The 19,934-nt window shown below is 28.5% G+C and overlaps 1 protein-coding gene across 2 annotated transcripts in view; it reads right to left on the minus strand.

The window, feature by feature from the left end:
* Positions 1-202: 202 nt before the first annotated feature.
* The window catches only part of LOC118203883 (regulator of G protein signaling 6-like), a 208,202-nt gene continuing 188,470 nt past the window's right edge, over positions 203-19,934 (minus strand). For both annotated transcript variants that reach the window (XM_085813717.1, XM_085813716.1), the window contains exons 12-16: positions 12,871-12,984; positions 10,843-11,046; positions 8,546-8,764; positions 5,844-6,059; positions 203-3,374 (exon numbers count right to left, since the gene is read on the minus strand). In XM_085813717.1, coding sequence (XP_085669843.1) covers positions 3,203-3,374; positions 5,844-6,059; positions 8,546-8,764; positions 10,843-11,046; positions 12,871-12,984 — 925 coding nt within the window. In that variant the 3' untranslated portion in view covers positions 203-3,202. The remainder of the gene's footprint in view (positions 3,375-5,843; positions 6,060-8,545; positions 8,765-10,842; positions 11,047-12,870; positions 12,985-19,934) is intronic.

The following is a 19,934-nucleotide window of genomic DNA, read 5'->3' on the forward strand; positions in this document are numbered from 1 at the left end:
GATTTATCATCTACTTTTTAATTCTCTTATTTTCATTAGAAAATTAGCTGTTTTGAAGAAATTATGTTTCAACAAATGGGCACCCTCTCAAATTCAGGGCTGGCTATTCTCTGGACAACTGTAATTTTCTAAAATTTTGGATATCACTATCAAGTGGAAAGTGTAGTGAAATGTCTGTGCAATAAAAAGACAATAAACAAAACACACTTTCAACATTATTATATTTAATATGCATTATACAGCAGAATAAAAACTTTTCTTTAGCATAACTTTGATGTCTGTTTTTTTATTATTATTATTATTTATTTATTGTGAGACTAGAACTCTTAATAACTTGGTTCTCTCATACTGCTCTAAAAATCGAGCGTATAACTTATTTATAGATTACTTATTTGTACCACAAACTAACACAGATAAGCGACAAGCTGCACTCAATAGATATATCTGCTTTTTGATATTTATTTATACACCAGATTATTCTACTAATTGTCAAATGACTGAGTAACTCCAGTTCACAAAGTGATTCATTTCTTAACTGAGAGATCTTGATTATAAAATAGGTCTATAAATATTGCAAATCATGTAGCACAAAGCATAAAAACAGCAGAAAAATTAATAAACTTCCTGCTATAAAAATTCTAGAAAATTATTATGAAATTAATACAAAAGTGTTTAATATCTGAGTACAAAATTTTAAGTTTCCAATCCCAAAAAATGGTTCTTTTTATTTTAATTTAAAATTGGAAACTTCAAAACAGTTTTAATATTTTTATTTTAGTTTTAATAACCACAAATATTCTATTTATATTTATAATCACAAAATTCAAATTATAGTTCATATCACTATCTAATAGTACTACAAAAAGGCTCCAAAATTATAAACTTTAGTTATTGCAATTAATTAATTTTTCACTTGAGAAATTTCTAAATAAAATACGGAATTTATAAGTTTCAAAATTTTCTGAGATTTCAATTATTTTAAATAAAAATAGCACCGGATGTAAATATTTTAAAAATGGCAGAATACAAGATTACATGAGAGATCTCTCTCCACACTTTTTATACAATTTCATATCTGTCTTTTAATCATACACTATTACATGTCTAAATTGCACAACAGCAACATATGTTCTACAGTTAATTTAAAATCTACGGCACAGTCATTGAAATTACAAAGAATATGGGGACAAACACGACACAAAAATTAAAAAATAAACTATTCGATTCCGAGGAAAATTCAACTGCAGTTTTCTCATCTCTGTCCTTGAATGTAGTTCACAGTGGATGTGAAAATCATAATTAATTTTTCCTATGGTGATTTGACATATAAGTATTTCTTACACTGTAATATAATGTCTGGTGTGCTACCAGCCAAGTAAAAGGAGACATTGAATATTAGCATTTAATTCATCCTGAGTACTAAGCAATGAATAGGATGGACTGCATGCAGGTTTTATGATTTTTCACATACATAATGCGAACATGAACCAGTTGCTTTAGAAAATCACCACAAAAGCATCTCTCTGAAGCCAGCTAATGTTCAAGTGTTTTCTTCTTAAAAAATAACCTGCCATAACTTAATCCAGTTTTTGCTTTTTTGCTTACTAAAATTCAACATCAAAAGTAAATATTAATTTTATTGTTTTGCATCTGAATATAGTTTACTCTCCTTTCTGGGGGAAAAATAACACTGTTTCTTAAAAACATTTAAAAATATATGAATATGATTATTCTTAAGAAATATAGTTATGTGTCCCATGTAATTTGCATTTCTGATGCATTCTATAAGTATTTCAGTAATATAAAATCAACTCCCTCTGTCCTAAGCTGCATTCATTATTTTGAATGTCAACAAGCTCTCTCTTCCTTAAGTTATTCAATGTGATAATTCTGCTGGCATTAGCACGTACTTGGGATTGACTAAAAATTACTTAATTTTATACTTAATTATTCTTGAATTATTTATTAATCATTTCTTACAAGTTTTCCACAGTGATTATCTCTGTAATTGCCTAAAGTATGAAAAAAATTCATACATTATGAAATCAATTTCTTATTCGTAAATCTACTTTGTTCTTGGTTATCTTAATTTCAGGGCAACAGTTTAGTTCCTTATATAGTTTTAGAAGATTTTTCTTTTCAGATTATTAAAGCTACAAGGGGAAAAATATATATACACTTATATAGTTAAATAAATTATCAATAATGCCTTTTCTAGAAATCCACAAAAACAAAATCGTACAATATATTCAAATGAATTTTCAGGACAGAGGTAAATTTGAAAATCTAGCAACATTTACAGATAAAATGTGTTTGCAAGAAGTTCTTTGATCTATTTCAATGAAAACATACACCAATATAATGAGATTTTAAACAAAATAATTTATGTAATAACCAACTCACATTATCAATATTTTTTTTAACTTAGATAATTCAATCACAGCTTCCTTAACTGCAATCAATGATTCACAAAGTAAATAATTGATGATTCATATAGTAAACAATTTAAAATTATTAAATCTTAATGAAGATTGCAGAACATGGACTAAACAATTACTTGCTTCTCTCTATAAATATAAATTTCACCTCTACTATTGCATTCCACTGTGAACTACACTGAACCAGGGTAATTTCATTATGTACAGGAAACTAATCTTGATACAGATAAATTGCAAAGATAGTACAGTCCTAACTTTTAATTTCTATTTTTGTGCAACATCCCGATATTTATTCTATATTTATCAACATTAAGGTATCACTGGTTAGGTTCTGCGAAGAAGGTGATTGCCCAATAATAAAATTGTTTCAAATTAAAATAAAATCACTTGTTTATACATAAAGCATAACAAATATATTTGCTATTGAACTATAAAGTAACATATGTAATTTACTATGTATTAATACTTGAAATCATATAATGAATAAATAAACTATTGAATTTCAAACTTAATTTACAACAAAAAAAGTGAATTTGGTACTTTTTACAATATACAAAACGGAACATGTAAAAAATATCACTCAGCTTAAAATTAAATTCGCGAAAATTCTCGCGCTTTGTTAATATAAATTGTAACCCAACTAGTCCTCAGAGTCATAGCCCAAAACTTAACCAATTCATGAATGTATGCCAGCACTAAATTTTAGGCACTGAGTTTACTCACTCAGAATGTTACATTTATATATGGCAACACAAAGAGATGAATCACTTTTCCGTTTCCCATGGGGCAACTATGCTGGTAGGGCGGCAGGGTACAGTGAGTGACACCCCTAATGTTGTTTCTGGTTCTCCTCCACCTGGAGACAGACGGGGTACCTGAAGAGTATTTGGATTGTCCTCCGGTACATTGTCGCGAGAACTCGATGGTGAAGACAACCTGCAACATCCACCAAACTTCATGATTTCAATTTTTAATATGCCTCAAACTAGCACCTTACATACATAAATTAACACATCATATTTTCAAAATAATTAAATTCAAAGATTTCAAACTACCACAATAAATATACAGCTTTTTTTTTTTTTTTTTTTTTTTTAATGTATTTAAATATTACACATTAAGCATAAAAAGAACTTCATTTATTATTCTGTCATAGTATGATACTAATATGTAATTCCCAATTAAACACGCATATATTAAAAAAAAATTATAGAAAAGCAAAATAAATAGCAGACAATGTTTTCTGAACTTAGATTCTCTGTCAAAACTTAGCTTCTATTCTACAATTCAGGGAAAAAATTCATAGTTCTATTGCTCCAGATATGCAGATTACAATCCTTAATACAAATTCTTTTCTTTGTAAATTAACTTAAAATTAAAAATAATTTGATTATTTGGTATACTTATTTTTATATGTATAATTTTTAATATATAATATTTTTGATATTATTTGCCTAAAATTTTCCATTTTATTATTACTATGATTTCTATATTTATATTTATATTTGACCCTTCCCATTCATTGCTTGCTTATTACTTTTTGTTACGTTGTTATCTATAAGTTGAAATTAAGAGTTTAAGTATGTACTTGTTTATTTTTATACTTGTTATTAACATAGAAGCTCATTTGTTACTTATGTGCAATGCTCTCTCTCAGTTAAAGAACTTCTGTAACATCTTGTCATTTTTAATATCTTTTTATATACACATTTATGCATATTAGTGCAAAAGAAAAGTTAAAATCTGAAAACATGGTTAAAAGTAAGAAACAACTAAAGCAATAATATATAAACATAGGAAATGGGGAAATGAATAATTAATACAACCTTAAATGCCCCATACATTTCTTATCTATGTTAAGGTGTGGTTGTGTATTTAATTATGGCAAAGCACACTAGGGCTATCTGTGTAAGGGGAGGGATGCCTTCGTGGAGGACTTTCTAAGGGAAACTGGCTCGTATGCACCTTATCTATATCAAATTAGCTTACATTCTGTTAAATCAATTTACTTTCCTTCTCATATAAAAATAACTTCTCATATAAAAATAAAACTAATTACTTTTGCAATTTCATGCACATTCTTTGGGTTTAGTTTGTTTTTACATTGCTTGTTTGTAGCCATAAAGTCTTTATTTTATGGTTTGCTTTAATAGCAGAAATCTGAATTTCTAAATTCATTTCCTCTTTTTTTATTTATATACTTTTGGAATATTTATATCAAATCCCTTTCTTACAGTTGTTAGCGTATTTTTTTAATATTTTGTGCATACAAGAAAAAGAGTAACTTTACTTTCAGTCATTTATTTTTTCATATATGTAAAATGAATTTTAGAAAATTTTTTTGTAAACTTAAGAGCGATATTTGTACAGATAGTTGCTCAGTTCATCAAGATTAAAGGTTCTAAAATATTTGTGTTTTGAAGAGCAATGACTGAAAAATAAAGTTTAATAAAAATTATCCTTCCAAACCAAATGCAATTTAAATTTAGATTTTTCTGCTTTCATCTTATTTGCAGTATTGTACTAATTTATACATATATATATATATATTAGTACAATACTGAAAATGCCTCAAACATTATATATATATATATATATATAGATGCAGATAGAAGAGGGCTGAACACCAGAAATTCACCATTGGTCATACAGGAATAGTTTCATCCCCCTAACTGTGCAGTTCCACTCTAATTATGAAGGAAAACACTCCAGAGAATGGCTGTAAGAGCCCCAACTCTTCTTTCCCTACCACCAAACTCTCAACTTGCCATGCATTTTCAGTGTCCATTTGCTGAACAGATACTATACACTTACAAACATCGATGCCTTTTCTAGGATTCGAACCCATGCCCATTGATATGATAACCTGCCTCACTATCCAATGTACTGGCTGGGCAACTTCTATAAGCATATTAAACTTGTTATTACATATACAGATACATATTTCAATAAATGCCCAGAAAATATATATTTCTAACTGAATTAAGCTGGAATTGCTCATATTAAAAAAAAAAAAAAATTGGTACAGATTAATATTTTAAGTAATCCCACTCTGTTAATCATAAGAAGCAACAAATGTAATTTTAAGTACTACTGCAAAAATTAAGTAAATAATTCTAAAGTAAATTCATAATCATTTTTTACTGTAAGTCATTGTTCAATAATATTTTACCATTTATTGTAGAACAAGCAAATCGCATCAATAGTTTCTGTCTTTTATTCCTTTCATTAATCTCTTGTTAAAAGAACTGTTACAACTCAATTTAATTTCAATCAGAACAAAGAGATTTTTGACTTTTACTCAGTGGGTATTCTTATAAGTGAATTTAATAATTTAAAAATAACGCGAAACAAATTACACACAAAATGTTACATAATCTTTTATAATCAGTAAGACAAAACAACCTGCTGGAGGCTAAATTTTCCCCGGGAATGCCAAGATCATGGAGATCACTAGTGGAATGGGAATGCCTACTGGACATAGAAGGTTCTTCCATCTCTAAACTATGGCTCATATGGGTCAAGTCAACGGAGCTACCTGACAGGTGGCTAGGATTAGTTCTCCTCTTACCACCAGCACTCACCATCCTTTTCCTGACTCCTGCACCAAAATTGAAGAACCTATGGATATTTGAAACATATTATCAAAATAATCATATATGTTAACCATACACAAATGAGAATCTGAATTAAAGTGGAAAAAACAAAAACTTAAAAAACAAAACAAAATATTCTCTACATGATGTTTTTAGTGTAAATTTTAAAATAATAAAGGTGTTCAGTTTCATAACTTAAGAAAACCCTGGTGTACAGCCCAGCAGTAAAATATTTTGGCAGGACATAGCCTGCCAAGCAGCTTAAACCACTTACATTAAGAGTTCATCCAAGTTCTATTCTCAGCAGTTGAACTGGCTGGCTGTTTGATTATTACACGATTTTCTTCAAGTGTAATGTTAAATAAAGATAATTTTCCTTCTGACAGCCTTCTAAGGCAGGATCCTTCTGCATGGTAGATAGGCCATAAGTTTTGTCTTAAGCAAATAATCCAAATCTAACAATATTCTGACACATAAACGGAGAAATATTCTCCCTCTATATTTTCAACTTCAATAGTTTACATGGTGAAAATATTAAGACTGGTGATTTATGTAATGGAAGAATGGGGAACTTTTTTTTTAATTCTTAAAAGATGAAAAGAAAAAACGTCATTTTAGAATATTGCACACACATTAAACTTTCAAATTCAAGTGTTAAGTTCATCAGATTTCTAGAAAAATTTATATGCTTCATAAAATTTGCATTTCTTTCCTGCACTTTATTAAAAAAAATTATAAACAGAAAAATTCAAGACTAAAAGAGAAATAACTCAATATAAAATTCTAAGCATTTGAAAAATTAAAAGAATAAATCCATTTTCTATATGGTTTCTTATAAATTTCACTATTGAACTTTTCATAGTTTTGAACACTACCCTGATTTAAAGCAAAGCTGCATGAAGAAAATTAGATGAAATCATTAACATAAAAGTTGATAAATTTCTCTAATTTTCTTGATGCAGCTATAAAATTTCAGTATTGATATTATAACAAGGGAGAGAATCAGAAGATAAAACAGCTTTTAAAAAAACATTGCTTCAAAGTTGATTAATTTATAAAGATTTGACAATTCTCAGACCTAAAAAAATAAACTATCTTGAAAATATAAAGAACATTGTTTTATTCAGCTAGTAATAATTGCCTATATCAGCACTGCACAATATAACAGACACTACAAACATGAGATTAATTTGAAATGCAGTTGCTGTGATAGAGAACATTTGTACTTCAGAAAATTATTCAGATTAATTTACACTAAAAATATTTTCAGCAAATTAACTCGAAATTTATGTCTCTTTCCCACCAAGATGATGTGTAACTAATTCAAAACTAAATTAATTTCCGGGGGGTAATAGCAAACACTCATAATGACCACCTTTGAAGGTAACTGTTATTTCTGAAAATATAATTAAACAATGATACCTTCACAGAAGACTAAAACTGAGTAGAATAAGGTTTGCAATATCAGAAAGATTTTGCTGTTGGATTATTTCAGCTATTTCCATTTTTATTAATACTTTTCATATAATTATTAGAAAATTTTGCTGTATTTGTCTGGCAAGCACAATACTTTTGCCAGACATTGCATGGGTCTCAATAACAGAACTAAGTTTTTCTGTCTTTTAATACATTTTTCTACATTTTCTCACATAATTTTGGTAAAACACATTTAAATATTGTATGGAATATTTATTTAGAAGACTGCAAAACATTAAACATTACGCAACTAATTAACCTTGTACTATTTACAGCAGCAACAATTATACTTTTCAAAATAATAACATAAAATTAAAAAGAGCACATTTTAAAATGCCTATATATGAAACCTTTTAGAAATTTCTTATAGTCAAAGGCCAGATATGTAAATTTCTTTCTGGGGAAAAGATTTCACAAATAAGTGAAGTAAATAGATTAATTAATTTTTATAGCATTTACATAAGTATCCTGAAAAAGGTTTAATAAAGAAATTTAACAAGGCATGAATTACAAAACTAATATCATCATTAGATGTTTTCTAAGGGCAAAAATTTGCAATGCTAAATATAGCATGTACAGTATTTTTTATAGAACATTAAAATATAAATAAATATAAACAAGAAAAGATATAAACTAATAAGTTATTGGAAAAGGCTGAGTCTTTTACAGGATCCCTAATTTGAAACAGATGTCAAGCACTGTTGAAAAAACACAAGAGATGTAAAATTTAAATAACACTAATAAAAACAATTAAAAACTAAAGAAGACAATGAAACTAAAGAAGACACAATATGTTTCATTGTGTCTTCTTTAGTGGTACAAATTAATTATGATAATTGTAGAAGGAAAAGGAGAAGCTACAAATTATTAAAAATTTTCATATATATAAAAATTTATATATATATATTATTATTATATATATATACAAATATACAAATATGTATATACATTGTACCACTATTCCTAGCTTAACAAATTACAATCTGATTTTGAATATTTAATACTGAGTAATTTACATGACTAAGAGGCAATTACTTTTTCTTCTGTGCTGGGTGTAGTGAGTTGAGAAGCAAATTCCTGTAATATGGAGAACGCAGAAACCTAGGATACGTATCTTGCTCCATAAGAGAGTATACATGAAGTAGCGCTGCATCAAATGTGTATCGTGATGGTTTCTTCATGGCTTCTTGAACGCACTCCACTGTGCAACTGTCAAGGTTAACTTCACATGGGGCATTTGGGGCTAGAAATTCACTACAATAAGGGGAAAGAAAAAAAAAAAAAAAAAAACAGAATGCTTAAGGCCTGCAAAGATTTAAACTTTAAAATTTCATCCCTTTAAATATTTATTTGAATCTACATACTTCACAAATGGAAAAAAATATTACTTGTACTTTTCACAACACAAATATTACTTGTACTTCTCAACAATTTTTAATTATTGTTTAAATTGAAAATTAGTGAAAAATAGTTTCAGCCAAAAGAAAATCTAATATTCTAAATACTTTCCATTACTACTGAATTGATTCAGCAGTGAAAATGAACCAGATATAAGTATTAATGCATACTATATGTGTATTAAATTCCAAATACAGTTTAAAAATTCATTTTGCACTCTCTTTAAATACGCTTTTAGTTAAATGAACGTCAATATTATATCCTGTTTTTCTCACTGTGAAGGAAACTAGAAGTATGTTAAAATTAAGATTTTGAATAAATATTAATCTGTGCCTTGTTTCTAAAACTTTCATTACAGCTGCAACCTCTAGAATGCGGGGAACCGTAATTACAATACAGAATATAAGTATTTCTCAAAATGGAGAAAGGCCTTGTAAATTCTTAGAAATAAACTATAAGTATATTAGAATCAAGCTTTAAAAAAATACATGTATTAATGTGTGCCTTGTTTTTCAAACCTTTATTACGACTGCAAACCCTTGGAAAGGAGAAAGAAAGCCATTATTACACTGCAGAATAAAAGTATTTTCCAAAATTTGGAAAATTCTGAAAACTGTTACTGAAATTATTTAGAAATATATATATTTCAGTAGGCATAACAGTACTGCAATATGAAAGATTAAACAGGGAACTGAATAAGTACTTCTTTAAAATATATCAATATCTGCTTTTCAGAATTTAAATGTGAATAGTATATATATAGAGAGAGAGAACCCATCTCAGACCTGCTACCATCCATCCCGTTAAAATTTGGATTCAAGTAAATTTTAGCATTTATAATTATTTTTTCCAATTACTTTCATTAAATCTACTAAAATGCAGCAAATTATACTTTAATTTTAATTAAGAATGAGAAATTCCACTGGAAAAAGCAATGAAGATTTACTCAGTAACAATAGATACAAATTATTTAGAAACATGTTAATTGAAAATCCCCCAGCCCAGTGTCAATTTTAGTGTGTCATCTTAAAGCAAAGGATATAAAGTCTAATAAAAAAATACTGCTTTAGAAACATGTTTTAAAATCATATAAAACAGATGATTTAATATTTCATATGATGCCAACCAAAAAGTTTCCTTCAGCGGAAACATCTGCAGGAGAATAAACTGAGATCACTGATCAAAGACAGTGCACATATGGAACTTACCGAGCAAGGAATAATTGGAATCTCCATGAATTAATACATTACATAAATTTTAATACATAAAAAACAGTGAATGAAAAATTAGTCTCTAGTGACTAAATCAAGAAAGCAGAAGAGATGTTGATTATTAGCCATGTATTAATAGCAAATATAACTACAGACTGAAAACTGAGAGTTTTCAAGCATTTTTATAGGTTATAGAAATTAAATATTTATATTTTTCTGTTATTTATCAATAAAATACTTATTGATTCTGTCATTTATGAATAAAATACTTTTTGACAACGAGTTTAAAAGATTTGGTCATTTTGATCATTTCAGTTTTCTTATTATTTACAAACTATTGCAATGACTTGAATTAAATCTGTTCTAAGATAAAGATAAAATGGTACCTTGGCACTCGTTATTAATCGATTCCAGATCACTCGATGCATACTACTTATCATAGATTTTCCAATAAAGATAAAATAATTAATCTGTTTTTAGAAAAAAGTCTGCTATTATTATAATACTGTTTAATATTGATGCAAATGCAGTGTGTGAAATATATACTATACATAAATGCTTCTCTGTTACGCAAATCAAAACAATTTCTCAGCATGTTCTAATGTCTCTGATCTCTATTTGGTAGCTCTTTGCTACATTAGCCAATTTAATGAAGTTGTTGTTAATCCTCCATTTCAACAAGGTGCATTAGTCATAATTCTACTAGAAGAAAAATACACTCACTTGTATATTGCATGAACTTTTTTCTCAATATCTGCTTTGCCTCCTCTTCTTAAAGACTGAACTGCCTTCCAAAACAGAATGTTTTCATGGCTATACTCTGTCCTCAAGTAACGTTCAAACTCTTTGATACCTGTAGGATCATTCAATAAAGCCTCGAGTGATATGGCCCATAACTTCACTCGCTGCTCCGTAGGGACATCTACCCTATGGAATCGGGATGTTACACCACTCGAATTAAGTACATCAGCCATATATCTATCTGTGAAACAATATTTATATTCAAACAAATTTTTAAGGATTTTGGCCTGCTTTTAAAGTAAAATATACGGGGATTATTTCTGCATTAAAAATGCACGTAACTGCAAAAGTGTAAGCAAATTTTCTATTTTAGATTTAATTTCAATAAATAATAATGATGATAATAAGGACACATTTTTTTAAAATAATAAATTCTTCGAGAAAATTACATTTAAATGGGAAAAAATTAGTATTAAATGTTGATGAATAAAACATAAGTATATAATGAATTATAATCTCAACTGGATAACTCAGAAAAGCCTCATAACTCAAAAAAGTAAATATTAAATCAAAAAATTCTCTCCATTTCTTGATATATTAAGTTTTGTTAATTAAAAATAAAGAGCTTTATATTATGAAAAGATTCATAAAACATACTTTAAACAAGCTATAGTTTTAATGGCATTGCTTATATCTGAAAACTTTAAGACCATAAAGTATCAAAATAAGCATAGTACACATATGCATGTGACTTAAAAATCATCCCTGAAATTATTTCCTTTTTCACTATTGCATTATTTCTGAAATTTCCATTAGCCTTTGCAGCAGATCACTTTAAAGAATAATTGAGTTGCAGTTACGTGAATTGCTTGAATAACTCCTATTTCATACCCAAAGCATTCATTTCAGTTGTGAATCTGAGCAAGTGCATATAACAGAATGCATTGTAATTTTTAATGGTCAATCCAAAAGAAATATTTTCTTATTTAGAAGCAACCACCCAAAATTTTAAAAAGTAATCATAAATACTCTAATGTGTTTAATATGATTAATTAAATTGCAGTTTGATCTGTAACACAAATTCCTTGCACATTTTCAAAACAAAATCCAATCAGTATTTTTGTTTTCAATAGTAAAGTATAAAATTCTTTGAAGCACAGGAATTGCTAAGACTCATTTAAACATATGCTCCATATCTGAATTTCGAGAATGACAGCAAAGAAAGTATCTCCTCTGTGTGTAATTTCCCTAAATTTGAAACAAATCATAAAAGTACTTCTTGATATATTCAACTAAATACATGCAACAGTTTTTTTTTCTTTTTTTTTTAAATTTTAAACACATTAAATTTTAAAACATTTCATTTTACAGATGTTTATCTCCTTTTATAAGACTAATTCAGTATCTTCCTTTTCTAAGATTTCTGATTGCTCGATGGCTTTATACGAGTATATTTTGAAAGGATACATAGATTTTGCTATCATCCACTACATGCCCTTTCTCCTTTTTTTCATATGATAATAATGTATAAACATATATTTGATACATTCTCTTAAAAAAATTAATATTCAACTATTGCTCATGCACTGTAATGAATAAATGCAGCTGGCAACACTTCACATAGCATAACTGATAGCTGTTACAGATCCTTACATATATTTCCTTATGTACCACCTTGAGTTAAAACATGGTGGAATGATTAAATCTAACTCAGTATTCCTGGTGTTTACCATGAAAAGAATTAGCTTTAATTCACAACTTACATTAAAGATGCTAAAAATTTTCAAACAAGAGTTCACTGAAGTTGCTTCAAAACAATTAAACAAATTGTAGCAAAAAATAATATAACATAAACCTCACTTAATCTACAATTTAATAATGTACATATTTATATAACAGAATCCATACATATATGAAATAATTTTAGCAACATCAATCAAATGTGTAACTTAAATAAATGAAAGTGGTATTTATGCAGCATCTCTTTCATTCCAATGAAAAATTCCTTACTCTCTGTTGTTAAGTGCCCATAATGTAGTATCATCACTTATCCAAGGATTTGAAGGCAAGACACCAGCAATAAAAGAATCAAATTCGATGTAATCTTGACAATAGCTTATAAGGCTGTAAATAAAGTTAAATATTTATTACAGAAAGCCCAAAGAAGAGGATTGCTGTAAACTTAAAGGAATTATGATGATTTCATCTAAACAATACATATCAAACATATATCACTCATGTCTCAAGAGTTAAATGATTTCACAAAATCAAAATAATAATGATGATAATGATTCATTATTTTTTTAATTCTGACAATAATATCATATTTATGCACCCCTTAGCGTTTCATTCTATCTGAAGATCAGTAATTCCCCTCCCTCCCTCCAAAAAAAAATTACAGCCATAGTTGTTTTTTTTTTTTTTTTTTTTTTTTTTTTTTTTGTGTGTGTGTGTGTGTGGTGGTGGTGGGACTAAAAATGTTCAATAAATTCTTTCAGTAAATCTGTTGTTAAAGGAGAATTCACGAGTTGAGATCCAAGTCGTTAATAATTAAACAGATTTATTATTTTTTAGCCATAACCTCTATTAAAAACTTATTTAATGGCAGATATTTAACAGAGATATCAGTATGTGGATAAAATAGGAGAAATAAACACTTAAATTTATGCAAATATTTATAAGTTTTGTCACCATAATTGATTATAAGGGAGTTTCTGAACCCATGCTCGTTTATTCTAAATCTTAAATATGAAAGTACATAATTTATACAATACATAAAAATCACTTTAATCTCAATAAGACAAATCTATCAAATATGAAACAATTGTACAGGCTGGAATATTTATACATAATACATACACAAAAATAACTATATTCCAATAAACTTTGATATAAAGAAATAAGAAAGAAATAAGAAAGAATAAATAAGAAATAAAGAAAAAAAACTTTCAATATCTGCAAACATTAGAGGCATTATATTAACCATTTGTATCAGCATTTCTTCTTTCCCCCAATGTGAAATAACGCAACATGCAGATATAACTGAACTGATGCTCCCGTCAAGAATAAGATCACTCTTTTACTACATTTCTTAAAGCTGAAGTATAAAATAAACCTGAAATTCACTTCAGACTGAGACATCTATGAAAAAAACTAACTACTGTGGGTAAAATGGCATCAGAAGTGCTAAGGAGGACAATGCATTCAAATAAAGAGCTTTTGTGGCAACAAATGAATTTCCTCAGATTCTTCTCTAACCTCTCTCTTCATAAATGCCTTTTCAACCTTTTTAAAACCTCTGGTATATATATTTTTATATGCAAACAGAAATGTATGAAATGAAGAACCACTATGACAAAGTGCATAACATAGTACCCATTATATTTTAGTAGAGGATAAAATTGTTTTAACATTGTTTCACACTGTTTTCACTGTGCGATTTTTACTACAAAAGCTTTCAAAACTTTACTGAGAAAGAGTCAATGTATTAATACTGCATGCACGCACACACACACACACACAAAAAAATCAAAAACTGCATACTAATTCTGTTATTTGGAAACATAAACATGGGTTCTTCTATGTATAACATGAATATGATTCAGTTTTGTTCAGAAAATCCTCCACAAAAGCTTTTCTCCCCTTACATAGCTCTCATATGATTTGCCGTATTCAAATAACCTAACCTAAACCATAACCTTGCTGGATTCAAAAACCTCTCCTGCAAGAAATGGATCAACCGACACAGGGACTTATTACCTGCCTCATTCCCAGCATGAAATTCATAAATTTTCAATATGAAACTAATAAATTCCCTTATTCCTAATTTCCAGTACGAGTTTATTTGTCTTGGGGGGACAATATACCCTATTAGTCTCCTTTTTACATTTATATTCACATAACTAATCTATAAAATATTACATAAATAAAATACATGCATAATAATATTTTACATAAATAAAATACAGATATAAATATAAAATTTTAAGGAAGGGATACAAAACAACCTCAAGATACGAGCATCTCTATATACGAGAAATTCGAAATACGAGGAATGTATGAGCGAAATATTTGTCTCTAAATATGAGCATTGACTCGAATAACAAGCAAGGAGCCAGGCTGAGGGTATACGTGTTGCGTTTCCCAATACACCTTGACTCAGGGAATCCCCTCATGAGATCACTCAATGTTCTTTGATCTACGTGTTTGTACGCTTGCGAGTTAATTGTTTTTTACATTTAACATGAAAATAATTATTTCACGATGCCTCCCAAGAAGATTGTTCCTAAGATAGTGCTGCAAAGAAAAAGAAGGAAGCCATGGCCATTGAAATTAAGAAAGAAATCATCGATAAACATAAGCATGGTGTAAGAGTGGCAGAATTGGCAGACTTACGGCCGTTCGACATTGACGATCTGCACTATTCTGAAGAAGAAGGAAGAAATTAAGAAACTCGATGTGGCCAAAGTTACTGTTATATCTAAACACCGTCCAAAACTCCCAGAAGATGTTGAAAAGCTGTTGTTGTTGTGGATTAATGAGAAGCAGTTAAAAGGTGATTCGGTGTCAGAAACTATCATTTGCGCTAAGGCTAAGAAACTGTACTTGGACATTCTCCAAATAGCACCAGGTACGTCGACTGAAGATGAGATGGTAATCAGATTTTTGGTGGTGTGGAATCGATTAACTGGGGATTAATTGGATTTATTTTCAATGGGGAAGCTTGTTTCTAGATAAGAGAAATTCGCTATACGTGCTCAGTGCTGGAACAAATTAAACTCGTATCTCAGGTTCCACTGTACAAGTATTCTTGGAACATTTTATTTTATTCTTTATAACAGGGTGGGGAAGACATTACTTTTGGAAATAATCATGCAAGAATTTTAATAAAGGAAAGGAAAATAAATTAATATACTTTTCTTCAAACATTAAATTACACAAATCAAATGAAAACATCAAAATTTGGTAATTTATAGGATATAAATAAAATAAATCTTATTGATTACTGTTTCTGGCAGTCTTAGGATTTAGTTAATTTATTGATCAGTAAATAAAGCAGAGATGATCAAACCTTAAAACTCTTATACGTTCTATTAAATTTATAAAAAAGTTCATATTAAAACTTTAAGATCAAAAGATGACCACTACTTATACATTCTAATATCCTAATTAAGAATACAGAATTTTACAGCATACATCTAAATACTTGTTATCTACTTTATTTATTGATAAAATAACTAAAACTGAACTGAATTACAAATCCTGAATTCAAAATATTTTACTATCAAAACGCTCAATAGCATAAATGTCTAAAGGTAGAAATATTTGTTATTGAAACATCTAAACCTTTTAAAAAAATAAGATACAATTCCCTTCCTATTTCTGTAAATTATACTGTTATATAAAATTTGCCACTATTAGAAGAATATCAGCTCAGTGATCCAGCAAATAAGGCTAAAGGATCAAACATTAGCTTGAACAAAGGTATACCAACATATTTTTCAATATAATAAAATTACATATTACATCTTACAAACTAATTCTGTATCTATGCAATTTCCATGACTGGCTTATCATCAACTTCTAATTCCAAGTGTGTCCATGACACTTAGCTGACAGGACACTTAACCGACACCAGTTAGCCGACATGGACACTTAGCCCACAGGACATTTAGCCGACACGAACACTTAGCCGACAGGTCATTTAACTTACACGGACATTTAGCCGACACAAACAGTTAGCCGACAAGGATACTTAGCTGACAGAATATTTAGCCGGCATGGACATTTGGCCGACACAGAGAGTTAGTCATCAGGACACTTAGCTATGGGACACTTAACTGTCAAGACATTTAGTCAACAGGTTACTAAGTCGACAGTGACATTTAACCGACATGTACCCAAAAATTATTTAAACTATCAATTACAAAATTTCTCGACTACTTCATAAGTTAATAATATTTAAGTCATTTTTTCACCTATCAGTAAAATTCATTTTTCGATTCTTAAAGATCTCATATGTGCTATTAATTATTGTGTTAGTTTAGCATTGTCTGAGATGGATTTTGCTGTTTGGTGTACATTGGCCAAATTGAAAAAGCGCTGAACTTTCTCGTCAGGGAATATGAATTAAATTTCGAGAGGAAAAAAGAATTTTTTTAGCTAAGTATGGTGATCACTTAATTACATTTTAATATGATCTTCAAAAATTATCCATAAAGCTACACCAAAAACAAGAAAGAGAAACAATGAAAGAGGAAAAAAAAATAAAATTAATGAAAAATGAAATGAAAATTTATATATTTTTAACACATATTGTGAAAAGTTATATTTTATAAGAAAACATTAATATAACATATTATATTGAAAATTACACATCGCGACTCTCAAAATATAGTATGCAATATTTTCTATTTACATGACTGATCTAGTTAAATCTAGCATCGATAGATGACACCACATTACGGTGACTTTTATGATGTGACGCTTTGCTCCGCCCTACTTGGTTTGTGGCCTACTCCTTCTGCAGCTTCAGTTATGAATAAAACAAAACCTTAAAGAATATTTTATTTCTAAATTAAACATTATGCACTAGGTTAGGGCTATAAACATTAACCTAAGTAAGTATTTTAAGTGAGAGGCGTGGTCAATAAAATGATACAGAATTTTTATCTCAAGAATGGTGGCATGAACTGCATATTATAGAGGTCACAAATAATTTATACCTTTGCTTGTCTTAAAAATTCACTTTTTTAATTGCTTTTAATAACAAAATAAAATTTATTTGCTAAACTAACCCTCACCATTTATGTTTCTATAAAAAGTATAATTCAAAAATAACAATAATTTTTATTGCATTATTCAGATGTTTCATGACAGGGAAAGGAAATTTCATTAGTGGGAGGAGCCACACGATTTTGTAAGGAAAAGAATGTAACATAATGTGATGAGTAAAATAGTAATGAAACGTAAATTATAGAAATTTGAAAGCATTTGGAAGAGCGAGATTGGAAAATTAATATCATTAAGTAAACAAGAAAAATTATTAATGATGTGAAAGTTGATTAAATGAAGAAGCTTTATGGATACTTTTTGAAGATTCCACATTAAAATGTAATTAAGTGACTGCCGTACTTAGCTAAAAAAATTCTTTTTTCCTTTCAAAATTTCATTCATATCCCCTGACGAGAAATTTCAGTGCTTTTTCAATTTGGCCAATATATACTAAACAGCACGATACATATCAAACGATGCTAAATTAACACAATAATTAAAATCACATATGAGATCTTTAAGAATCAAAAAAGGAATTTTACCGATAGTGAAAATATAACTTAAATATTGAACTTCGAGAAATTTTGTAATTGATAGTTTAAATAATTTTTAGGTACGTGTCGGTTAAATGTCACTGTCGGCTTAATAACCTGTTGACTAAATGTCTTGACAGTTAAGTGTCCCATAGCTAAATGTCCTGATGACTAACTCTCTGTGTCAGCAAAATGTCCTGTCATCTAAGAGTCCCTGTCAGCTAAATGTCCTGTCGGCTAAGTGTCCATGTAGGCTAAATGTCTTGTCAGTTAAGTGTCCCATCGGCTAAGTGTCGTGACCGATTCTAAGTATATGTAAATATGCTATTTTCAATTCATATTCTTAAAATGTTAAATCAAGTTAAAAGTGAAATTAATACCCACTTCAGAAAAAGCATAGTAAATATAAAATAAAGTGTTCTATAGTTCACTTAAAAAAAAAAAAAAAAAAATTTCTTTCTAAAAGCAATTTGTTTGTAAAACCCTTAAAATCTAATAATCAAGTTTAAAATAACTAATACCCACTTCACAAAAAGCATAGTAAATATAAAGTGTTATATATTTCACTTTATAGTGAAATCAAAAATTTCTCTTTCTGAAGAAATTTGCTTGTAAAATCCTTACAATCTAATACGAAGAAAAAAATCTTTAAAAAATCTTGATAGAATTGCCACAGTTTTCTTCAATTCCTTCATATTACATATATGCATCTTATATATAAATAAAACATGCACCTTAACTCTAAATATTCAGTTGCATTTGAAGAGTAAACATTATTCCTGTACAATATAATATGATATTTTTAAATGCAATACGAAAATTATACTGAACATGCAATAAAACACATGTAACTAACCGTAGCGTATTTAAAAATTCTAATGAATAAATTGGTGCTTTTCTTTAATTGATATGTGACTTAATAACTTCTCTTCTTTAAATTCATAATAAATTTGTAGCTAAAATAGCATCATTTATTACAGAGGAAAGTAAACACAACTTACACAACTTTCCTGTATAATACCTATGATTTCTATCTATGGTTTTATGATATTAGTAGCAAATGGAATATGCATACATAAGGGACCTCTTTTTTATTTTATTTATGAAATAAAAGAAACTTGTGTTAATTCTCATGACTAAATTATGAAGGAGAGAGATCAAAAAAGATGAAAGCTACTATTAATCATTTGCATCAAGTTTGCAAAATTTCAGTGACTGTTACGCATTAATGATAATGTAAAATATAGAATTTAAAAGCAAACAAAATATGAAAAGCTTTTATAAATACTTTTTTGCCAAAAAATCATCACATACAAAAAATTGCTATATATATTTATAGATGGCAAAAAAGCAAACTAAGTTTTGCATAGATTTTAAACACCATATCCACTCACATATTTCTTCACCTAGTTTTTTTCAGTATATAATTTGGAAACTTCTGATTTGTGGTAACAACGTAAAATATGTGCATAAATTAGGAAAGTAATCTATGTAAGTTAAAAGAAAAGTATTATTGAAGTTATTTGAAATACATAATATAACAACAATAGTGCATTTTTAAATAGAACATAGACCTAAAGCCGGATATCCAATATTCAAAATCATTTAATAAACAGAGCTTTGCACGACCAAGATTTTTTTTTATAGAAAATTTAGAAATGGAGAATACAATACACTGGGAAAAATAGATGTGTCATAAAAACCTTATTCCTCCCGACTAACTGAGATACCTGTAAATCACTTTCAAACACCTGTTGGCCAGGAAAT

Source organism: Stegodyphus dumicola, chromosome 3 (assembly GCF_044657685.1).
Source record: "Stegodyphus dumicola isolate Sdum_Otavi_A_Nest chromosome 3, ASM4465768v1".
Classification (NCBI taxonomy): Eukaryota; Metazoa; Arthropoda; class Arachnida; order Araneae; family Eresidae; genus Stegodyphus; species Stegodyphus dumicola.